The sequence below is a fragment of the Eptesicus fuscus genome, chromosome 23 (assembly GCF_027574615.1).
Source record: "Eptesicus fuscus isolate TK198812 chromosome 23, DD_ASM_mEF_20220401, whole genome shotgun sequence".
Taxonomy (NCBI): domain Eukaryota; kingdom Metazoa; phylum Chordata; class Mammalia; order Chiroptera; family Vespertilionidae; genus Eptesicus; species Eptesicus fuscus.
In genome coordinates, this window is record NC_072495.1 from 9,495,951 (window position 1) to 9,507,256 (window position 11,306).

At 41.1% G+C, this 11,306-nt stretch overlaps 1 protein-coding gene across 2 annotated transcripts in view; it reads left to right on the forward strand.

Annotated features, from left to right (window-relative positions):
* BRAP (BRCA1 associated protein) overlaps positions 1-9,127 on the forward strand; it is a 31,303-nt gene extending 22,176 nt beyond the window's left edge. For both annotated transcript variants that reach the window (XM_008142726.3, XM_028147238.2), the window contains 2 exons: positions 3,905-4,008; positions 6,496-9,127. In XM_008142726.3, the coding sequence (XP_008140948.2) occupies positions 3,905-4,008; positions 6,496-6,859 (468 nt within the window). In that variant the 3' untranslated portion in view covers positions 6,860-9,127. The remainder of the gene's footprint in view (positions 1-3,904; positions 4,009-6,495) is intronic.
* The last annotated feature ends 2,179 nt before the right edge of the window (positions 9,128-11,306 follow it).

Sequence of the window (11,306 nt, forward strand, 5' to 3'; positions counted from 1 at the left end):
CTGCCTGGTGTGAATGAATCAAAATGTATACCTTTTTTTTTTTTTTTTTTTGGTCAGATCGCAAAGCATACATTTTTTGGTGTGCTGCAGAATTTTAGTAACTAGTTCATGCGTGCCATGAGATGAAAAAGGTTAAAAATTACTGGTCTCAGGTATTGTCTTCAGATTTTAACAAAAATGCCATTTTTAAAAAGATGCCACTCACTACAACATTTAAAAGAGAAAAGTGGTATGATTTTGGTTGAAACATAGATGTAGGGCCCAGAGCTCCACCTGCTTGGTTTTCCCTTTGTCTCCAGCATGTACAAGGAGTCCAGAGGGTTCCAAAGAAGGAGTTTGAAAACCAGTGAGCACTGCAGGATTCATGTATAATTAGGATGCTAGAAACCATTTTCTGAATCTACAGACAATGTTCTTAATTCATCGATTCCCCTAGTATTAAATACAGGCTTTGAGATTTTTTAAAATGATTGTCTTAATAATTTTGTGAATCCCCACCAGTAACTGGGCTTTCAGATGGAGAATGCAGAGCTAGGCTTGGGGCTCACCTCCGAGTAGGATTATCCTGGAGCTTAGCAGGCAGGGCTGAGCTCTCACTTTATGCCAGGCCCAGGGGCCCTGGTTTCTGGGTATGCCTATAAATGAGGAGAAACTGGGTTTTTAAACATAAGGCTTAACACCAACTTTAAAATGACATTTAGTTCAAAGTTCTGGATGAAATTCTCTAAGACCCTTCCAAGCAATGGAAATGCCTGTCCAGAGGCACTCAAGTTCTGAATAGGGCTTGATTGGGTACATGGGGGAAGGACACACCTCTGACAGCACTCAGGAGAGTCGCTGCCACTTGATGTCAAGTTATGGGCTTGCAGGGAGGAGGAGACTGGCAACCTGAGCAGCCTCACTAATGGGTTTTTCCACGGGCTATCCCAGCGTGACCATGAAGTGCTTCATGCAGACCCTTAAGAGCTAAGCTCAGGATTCTCTGCCTTTTAAGATTCTTTAGGATTAACTGCATTCTCTAACACATGCCCATGAAAAGTCCAGGGACAGGGAAGCTAAAAACTGTGAAACTTGTGTTTCCGTTTAGGAAGGGGTAATATGGAGGCCCTAAACGAAAAGCTTGAAGGGCTTGAAAAGAATGCTTTGTTTTCTAATAATAAATGTTGCTTATCCATAAGGTAATGGATGGTGCAAGCCTTTTGTTCCTGCCACTGTCCTCCTTTTGACCAGTCTTCTGTCCATTGGCACCTCCAGCATGTGCAAGGATTAACAGTAACCGACGTGGATCTCACTGACAGAGATTCTTGTTCTTGGGCCTCATAAAAGTTAATGTGGGGGAGGGGGAGGGTGAAGGTTGAAATTGATTGTGAACTTCAATTATAATAACTATTCCTGACTCCAATGCCTTAGGTAGTACAATTATTATAGCGTATCAGCAGAGTCTGTTCTAAAAACTGAAGCTCTTACCCACTGGAAGGTTCTTAGTTTTAATGGGGCCACATATGAAGAACACAGGTACTGTCAGGACAGGTGAATTCCCCTCAAGGTACCGCTTTTCTCTCTGAACCTCTAGATCAGTGGTTCTCAACCTTTCTAATGCCGCGACCCTTTAATACAGTTCCTCATGTTGTGGTGACCCCCAACCATAAAATTATTTTTGTTGCTACTTCATAACTGTAATTTTGCTACTGTTAATGAATCGTATTGTAAATATCTGTGTTTTCCGATGGTCTTAGTCTCTACAGCAACGGTTCTCAACCTGTGGGTCGTGACCCACAGGTTGAGAACCGCTAGCAGGGTCGCATCACATTTAGTATTGTTTTCTGAAACTCCTGTTTCAGTTGTGTGTGTCTTTTTTATGTTCCTGGGTGTTTCTTACTTTGAGCTAATGATCAGAAATGTTTTAAAAAGCACTAATTTAGCCCTGACTGGTTTGGCTCAGTGGATAGAGCGTTGGCCTATGGACTGAAGAGTCCCAGGTTCGATTCCAGTCAAGGACATGTACCTTGGTTATGGGCACATCCCCGGTAGCTGATCGATGTTTCTCTCTCATAGATGTTTCTAACTCTCTATCCCTCTCCCTTCCTCTCTGTAAAAAATCAATAAAATATATATATTTTTTAAAAAAGCACTAATTTAGCCCATTGTAACATCATCTATAGCAATATTAGAAAGCTTCTTGGTGTTGCTTGACATTTTTCATTTTGATTTAAATGTGTTCGGCTTAAGTCTCTTTAGTAACCAAAACATTACAATTTGATTTCATTTCTGTCCTTTCCAATTCCCCTAAACTAACAGGAACCAGTTTAGGAGAAAATGTCAAAGGATCTAGTGGTCTTTTATGTTAAAGCAATATTGAGGAGAAAATGAATACCAAACTAGAATTAAAGCAATTTTAAGGCTATTTTTATTTTTATGACATAGAAAAACTGTCAGAAATCTCCCTTTAATTGCATACTTTTATAACTTAATGGTAGTTGGCTATAAAGTTAATTTCTCCAAAGCAGTTATTTTCTTATTATTCAAAAAGGGGGACAGCCTAGCCAGTTTGGCTCAGTGGATAGAGTGTTGGCCTGCAGACTGAAGGGTCCCGGGTTTGATTCTGGTCAAGGGCACATGCCCAGGTTGTGACCACGATTCCCAGTAGGGGCATGCAGAAGGCAGCCAGTCACTGATTCTCATCATTGATGTTTCTATCTCTCTGTCCCTTCCTCTCTGAAATCAATAAAAAAAAATTTTTTAAGGGGGTGGGGGCAGACAGTGCTTTTAGAGACCTGTTAGGCAGGCCATATGGCAAGTGTTTCAAAAGGAAGTGTTAAAAGCCATGGCCCTTTCTCCTGGATCTCTGCTGAGTTTAGATCTCACCCGGAGGTCACTTTTCCTTGGCTATAGAGAGGTTTAGAACTTGGCTTTGGACCCAGACTTGGGGTCCATTCCTGGACCCACCACACTTTATAGCTGGGTAAACCTTGGGTGTATTACCTTACCTTTCTGAAAGCCTCCATTTCTGTAAAAAGTTGACATAACTAATCATAGGTGTATCATAAAGAGATACTACTTATGAAACACCTAGCAGGTGCCTGGGCCATAGGATTTAAATTCTCAGTTACTTTCAGTTCCTATGACTATTGCCTCACGATTCACCCAGCCTCACTACTTCCCCTTCCACCTAATCTTCTCGTGTTGTTAGACCCGTAGAGTTGAGGCATTTCCCAAATCTTCACACCTGAGTGAATCTAGTGTCTGCCTAGCTAGACTTCAGTAGACTTGGCTAGGACTGCTGCCATCTGACATAAAATGGCAGAATTTTTCTTTTCTCATAAGTTTTTAAAACAATGTAATATGAATTAGTTCCATATATATTGCCTTTATAAATGAACTCAATAAAACAAGAACTGATTCATGTACCATATGGCTTTATGGTACATGAGAAATTTAATAGTGAGTTGGGGTGGGGAACCCCAAACAGAATCAGTTATCACATCGTGCTTAGATGAGTTTCTTGGATTATTTGGGTAATATTTCTGGGAATGTAATCTCAGGAGGAGAAAAACGATGGTGAGTGGAGCATGGGAGGGGAGGCCCCGTTCCAATGTCTCTGACAAACCATCTCCTGCTCTATTGCCTGGAACTCTTCCTTTACTTCCGAGCAGTTTCACTTGACCCTAGCAGCTCCTGATCCTTTGTTCATCCTGGTATGGAAAAATAGTAACCAAAAAGAGAATTTCTCAAATATTTTATTCCTATTACAGGAATTCTTTAAAATGATTATCTCACCTTTTCTAAAATTGGCTTGTCCAAGTTATACACAGGTAATTGGAAAAGATGTTTTTGAGAAATTAGCTCCAAATGCCATACAACTTTGTGTTTGTGAAATGAAACTGATCTCTGTTTGCTTTTTCAGATTAACAATATGAAGACCAAATTTAAAGAAACAATTGAGAAATGTGATAATCTGGAGCACAGACTAAATGACCTTCTAAAAGAAAAGCAGTCTGTGGAAAGAAAGTAGGTATAATTGGTCTGTTTTTTAAAGGAGGCATTTTATTGTAACAGGCAACATAAACAGATAACTTCCTTCACTCCTAAGGAAATACTCATTTTCAAGTGTATCACCAGGTTTTCAGGGGTCTGCCTATATGTAGAGCAAACTTACTGTGACTTCCTATTAAAATCATGGTGTTTCATGCCAGATGGATGCCGTAGGGAATGCAGTGTTCTCCTGATACCTGTATGTGCAAATATCTTCCACATTTTCCTGTAGAAAGCAATTTCCTTGTGCCCAGAGCCTGTAGCTTCTCTGAGCCATGGTGGCTGAGAAATGATAGGAAAGAGACCGTGTCTAAGCTGGAGATGGCATGTGTTCTGACCTTATTTGGAATGAAAGGCCAAAGATGTTGAATATGGAGCAAAAAACTCATGAACAGCATGGCAAGACCATCACTCTACCCCTGCTTTGTGGGAAGATGGGTATTGCTGATTGAAATTGCCTTTCTCGTCTAAGTTATACTCAAAAAATAACTGGATTTTTACCTCCAGTTAAATGGATAAAAAAATGTAAGGGGGCTAATTGTTCCTTAAAAAGTTTTTTAATAGACCTTTTATCTTGGAGTAAACGTAGATTTACAGAGGTTATAAGGTAGCACAGAGTTCCTGTATACCCTTCACACATTCACCCATTGTCAAAAGTTGCATTTTTAAAAATAGTTTTTTGTATGTGTGTGGTAAAGATCTATATAACAAAAAACTTTTTACCATTTTTAAGAGTACAGTTCAGTGGCATTAAGTACATTCATAATGTTGTACAACTGTCACCACCATCTGTTTCCAAATGTTTTCATCACCACAAACAGAAACTCTTCACCAAAGGTTTAAAAAAAAAAAAAAACCACTGTGATAAAATCTCAACATTACTAGAAATATAAATAAAAAATCCTCATATACTTTTACCACCTTAATAAATTGAACTGTATTAAAGAATTAAAAAGTGAAAACTGGAGGGGTTTTTCTAGATCCCAATATCTGGAAGTAACCATTATTAACAGTACCAGTGAATATTTACTCTTACAGATCTTCTGCTGTACCTGTATAAACATCTCATATACACAGTCTTTCTTTTTTTCTTTTTTTTTCCTACACAATTAGAATAATACTACGTATTCTGTTTGGTAAAATACTCTGGTTTGGAGATTTTTTTCATGCTGGCACATTTAGCTCTATCATGATCTTTGTAATGGCTGTGTAGTATTCCATTGTGTGTAGGTCCCATAATAATTTTTTAAAATATATTTTTATTGATTTCAGAGAGGAAGTGAGAGGGGAGAGAGAGATAGAAACATCAGTGATGAGAGAGAATCATCCATCAGCTGCCTCCTGCACACCCCCCACTGGGGATTGATCCCGCAACCTGGGCATGTGCCCTTGACCAGAATCAAACCTGGGACCCTTCAGTCCTCAAGCCGTTGCTCTATCCACTGAGCAAAACTGGCTAAGGCAAACTTTTTGTTGTTGTTGTTAATCTTCACCCGAGGCTATATTTCCATTGATTTTTTTAGGGAGGGTAGAAGAAAGAGGGAAAGACAGAGAGAAACATTGATTGGTTGCCTCCTACACGAGCCCAGGTTCTGTTTGGGAGCCTGACACCAAGGTACATGCCCCTGATTGGAATTGAACTCGGGACCCTTTGGTCTGCGGGTCTGCGGGCTGGCTCTATCCACTGAGCCAAACCAGCTAGGGCGGTCCCATAATAATTTCAGGCAGTTCCCATTGATGGACATTTAAGTTGTCTCAAGCCTTCCACTATTGTAAACAACATTGTGATAAACATCTTTTTCTGTGTGTCTTTCAGCGCATTCCTGAGTGCCAGTATGTCTATTTTACAGGATAAGTTCCTAAAAGTAGAGTAGCTGTGTCAAAGGACCATGTGAAGTTTCTACTTTCTAGTTAGCTCCAAGTTAACTGAGAGTTTGTACCAGTTCCCACTTCAATGCCATGTGTAGGAGTGCCTCTTCCCATGTGTGTGAGCTCTTTGGCATTCTGATACATAAAAATGGTGTTTAAATTTGTGGTTCTTTACTTATGAGTAATAAATGCAGTGAGGTCAGATCACTTGACTCTCCAAGAATGTAACTTTTCCTCATAACTTCTTTATCACTGTTGTCCTCTCTGACCACCTATTTAACCACTACTGCAAAACAAGAGAAGCAGTAGAAGTTTTACCATGAACCATGAATCACAGAATAGTTTCTGCTATGGAAAAATTTCTATGCTTAAAAATGAAATATTGTCTTAAAGCTATATTTGGGTTTAAGTAGTGCAAAAGTCTTGCTTTCTGTAGCTGTTGCAGTGGTAGCAAACCAGTCTCCCTGAACAGGTAGGGTAGAGTCCACCCTAAATGATTCTGAGATCACGGCTCCTCTGTTCAAGCCCATAGTAGATACAGGACTGTGTCAGCAAATGAAAAATGTGCTTTTGTCTTCCTTTGTTTTGTAAAAGGTGCACTCAGCTAAACACAAAAGTAGCCAAACTCACCACGGAGCTCAAAGAGGAGCAGGAAATGAACAAGTGTTTGCGAGCCAATCAGGTCCTCCTGCAGAACAAGCTGAAGGAGGAGGAGAGGGTTTTGAAGGAGACCTGTGACCAGAAGGATCTGCAGATCACCGAGATCCAGGAGCAGCTGCGTGATGTCATGTTCTACCTGGAGGCACAGCAGAAGATCAACCACCTGCCTGCTGAGACCCGGCAGGAAATCCAAGAGGGGCAGATCAACATTGCCATGGCCTCAGCCTCGAGCCCCGCCTCTTCCGGGGGCAGTGGGAAGCTGCCCTCCAGGAAGAGCCGCAGCAAGAGGGGCAAGTGACCTTTGCAGAAACAGGTGTCCCTGAGACTTTTCCCTGGCACAGCGAGGGTGTGCTGGGGCCTAAATGTGAGGGTGGGCCCGAAATAAGTACAAGTGAGGATCAAGCTGCAGTTGTTTGGATCTTTCATTTGCTTAGTGTTTGGTGTGATGAATGTAGAGGGTTGACAACTAGAAGAACTGATGGAAAGGGGAATGTTCTAAATGGTGGCTGCTTTTTCAACCTAATAGTTCACTAACCTCCGACATTCTAATGCCCATTTTGCCTTCCTACTTGATAGATGCCCCAAATCTGCTGTGCATTTTTCTGTTGTATTTATTTGAGTTAGTGTTTTTGACATTCAGTTCTGGGGTCAGTGGGTAACATTCCTAGTCCTAAAGCACCAAACCTCCCTGATGTCATAGAAGCTGCCTTAGAGAGAGGTTTGCATTGGCTACTGAGGATTTATGGAAATTCCTGAGCATTAGTCTCATATCATTGTCATCCCTCCCTTCCTCTAGGGAATTGAAGAACTGGTCGAATGTTATATGAAAAGAGGCTGGGCCTGTAACCCAGGCACTGGCTTGTCTCCAGCAGCCATATCTTCTTGCTCTAGGGCTAGCCAGGAAAAACAACAAACCGGGGCAGACTGAGTAGAACCAGTGTAGGAAAAATGGTGGTGTTTCCACTTTGTTTATTTTTTCTTCCTTTCTTTTTTTTTAAGCTTCCCCCCCCACCTCCCCCAGAAAGGAAGGGAGAGGGAGATAGAAACATCAATGATGAGAGGGAATCACTGATTGGTTGCCTCCTGCACACCCCTTACAGGGGATTGAGCCCCAAACCCAGGTATGTGCCCTTGGCCGGAATCAAACCCAGGATTCTTCAATCCACAGGCCAACACTTTATCCACTGAGCCAAACCGGCTAGGGCAACTTGGTTTATTTTTGATGATTCTACACCTCCCCATGAACCTCAAAGAAGGAGGAGACTTAATGGTGACTCTAAGAATCAAATCTCAGAGTGAATTTCCTTGCCTCTAGCAAGAATGAGCAGGCAGATTTATCATCCATGTGAAAATGTAGAGTGAGGCCTCTGACTAGCTGATTGTGTATTTTGCTGGAATCAGTATTTTTTGAATGTTTACAAAAAATTGGGCTGCATGTTCAGGTTGCGGCTAGAGGGAGCTTGGGCAGATTTTCAATTATGCTTTCAAGCTGTAACCAAAGGGTGTTTCTAAATCCAAAAATTAGAATTTTAACAGAGCCCCCTTTAAAACAGTCATGTAATGCTTGTTGTAGGCCAACAGAGGGGCTGTGTACTTTCTCTAAAAACATAAACGCCAAATAATTCGTAATATGCAGTAATGAGCAAAATTAAAATAAGAGCTGCTTGAATTTAGCTTCCAAAAGTGGTAAGTTGGATAGGTTAACAACACATATTGTTACACGATGAGTTTGTTTTCTGCTTTATAATTAGCCAAAGTTCAAATTATCACATTTCAGAATTTTTTAGCCAGCCTATGGTTAGGCCTCATCCCCTTTGACCTAAATGTCTTACAAGTTATTTGTTAGCACACCAACTGTATCGCTAATCACCATCCATTGTTGTGGGATGTGCTGCAGCATTTCCCAAAGAAGCTTACCTGTAACTTTGCAAAATGAATGTACTTAGACATTCTCAATTTTTACATAGGGCAGACCGACTGTAAGTCCTCTTTGGACTTACCAGATATCTCAGATATCTTAGAGCAACAGTGGGAATGTAAAACATAACCTAATTCTCTTTCCTATAGAGATTCTATTTTATTTAAAATCTATTTTTACACTAGTTAGAATCCTGCTTTTTTGGTCAAGTACTTGTCTTGCATGTCTGACCTTGCAGAAGCTGGGGTGGATTGTAGCATACTAATGAAGAGAATTACAAGTGCTTTACAAAGCTTGCACACTCCTCATTTCTCTGTGATCACCTCTATCAAGCAGCTCTGCCACCAGCTGGGAAAATGCAGATTTTCTGCATAGGTGGGATAAATGTTCTGAAAGCCTGTACCCGGAGAAATGAGCAAATAGGCAAATGTTTCCAAACTACTTGAAGGTTTCTAAAAAATGTTGCTGAAGACACAAATCTTATTAAAACATGGAAAGAAAATGTTTTTTAAAAACCTGTTTGAATTTGACAAAATTACATAAGATAGACGCTGTCAGTGTTTTCTTCAGGGTGGAAATGAACCACTTAACATATCCATACTACCTTGAACAATGACATTGCATTAAAGTAACCAAACTTTGAAATGATTCTGTTTCATGTGAAATTTGTGTGTCTCCTATTGACATTTGCTTGGGAGTTTATATCTAAATAATGTAAGAAAGTGTCAGTGGCCTGGATTTTAATCTTGCAACAATATAGTGAGCAGCTAGATTATATTCATTTTTCTGCCCCTTTGCTCCAACTTTGCTAACAAACAATAAGTACCTGAACAGATACAGGATAGGAAAAATTATTTCAATTTGGAGGCTTGGGGTAGGAGAAGACCCAAGGCACAACCCTTGCAAACCAAAAGCATTGAATTTATACACCTAAGACTTTTTCCTAGGCCCGACACCATGCTGAGATTGTTTTATTTTTGGAAACTGTCACAAAATAGGACTTCCTAGGATACACTGGGTAAGATAAAGCACTGAGGCAGCCACCCCCTCCTTGCTTGCATAGTGAAAGTGTCCTCATCAAAAGGGCTGAGAAACTCCTAAATAGCCAGCCAGCTGAGTGTGGAGAACTTGGCAGATCACAAATGAACGACCGTCTGTCATCACTTGGAAATCCCTCTCCTAGTGCAGTTGGGATCCACAATCTACAAACACTACCCTTAAGATTTGGCTGCTTACTACCGATGCCACATTGCTTGTGATGAAGTCCATGGGCTTATCTAAAAAAGGAAAGCCACTCACAACATTTGAGGGAAGTTACTTTGTTTTCTCCAGGATAAAACTGAATTAACTGTCGAGGTGATTCTGCTGTGGTACTTCTTTCTTGGCAGCAGAAGGGCATTTTTCAGGAGTCTCCAGCCCTGACTCCTGCTCCTTCATGGCGCTGAGGGACGATTAAACCACTCAAAGACATCACCTTTGGCAAGTTCAGGAAGCCACCAAGTAAGTGTTCCCTGGCAGGCCTCCGCGCTGGCCAGACTTCATTCTTGCCTGCGAAAATTTCTGAAACGGGAATCCCAGAATATCTACCTAGTGGCCTCACCAACAGATGGAGCTTTTAAAGTTAAATGTTTAAATGACAGGAAAGAGCAAAGTGGTAATAGGGAGAAAAGCCTTTCCCTTCAGGAACCCCGAGTTTTATCCCAGAGCCAAAGCCACGTGTGTCCTCTGAAGTTGCTTTTCCCCCAAACGCTGTACTGCGGTCAGCTCGGAGCGAAGGAAAAGACAGTCTTTGGATTTGTGTTTTTGGGGACTTCAGGGGAAGTTATATAAGGCTTCTTTTATTTTTTATTCTTTATGGGAGGGGTTGTGGTCTGTTTATTCTGGCTAATCTCATAATCTATTCTTTTACATGCTCTTTTCATTTTTTTAGAATTAATGGTAACCCTTTACCACTTAATGCTAACCCTTTTTACCTTGGATCCCTGAAACTCGCATGCCCACCCTCCCGGAATGTTCCAGACACTTTTATCAATAATGGGCTCCATCAAATATTAATTTTGGAAGCTGTCGTTCCAGGAGCCAAAACTATTTCAGAGTCATTTTCTCTGGAACACGTTTGGAGCAGCCTCTCACTGTAATTCTGGAAGCTTAGGAGAGCGTGAAAAGGGGGACTGTATTGGTTCTTAATCTGGATTTTGCATTCTTGCTGCGGTAAAGAAGGCCGGGGAGAGATGAACAGTCTGCTGTTTTACACAACATGACTGTGGTCCTTGGGGCCTAATGTTGAATTGCTTCGGGTCAGAAAACTTCTCACTGGAATCATCTGGAAAATGTGGTTTGGTACTTGGCACGGGGCTGTGCTGGTGCAGATAACATGCCTTACTCCAAGGCTAATTACCAAGCGCACTAAGTGAACTAAAGCCGCTTTGCTCTTTTGCAGACCAAGTTCTAAATCCCCTGACCTGAGACTCCTTTCAGATTCAGCCTCTCAAAATAAATGCAGAGAGGTTTGTCCAGTGGGTGAAGCCAGTCAAAGTGTGAAATCACCTGCAAGGTCTTGGAGCATGAAGGTTTATGATACCCAGCATAAATCGACCCTAGCACATGACTGGTGGTGCAGTTCTTTCCAAAAGATAACCCTACAGCACTGCACATAAATGTTGAATAGGAAAAACAGTTCTGACTTGGCCTCCACATTTTTTAAATATATTTTTATTGATTTCAGAGAGAGGGGAAGAGAGATAAACATCAATGATGAGAGAGAATCATTGATCAGTTGCCTTCTGCTCACCCCCTCCTGGGGACCGAGCCCTGACCAGGACTCGAA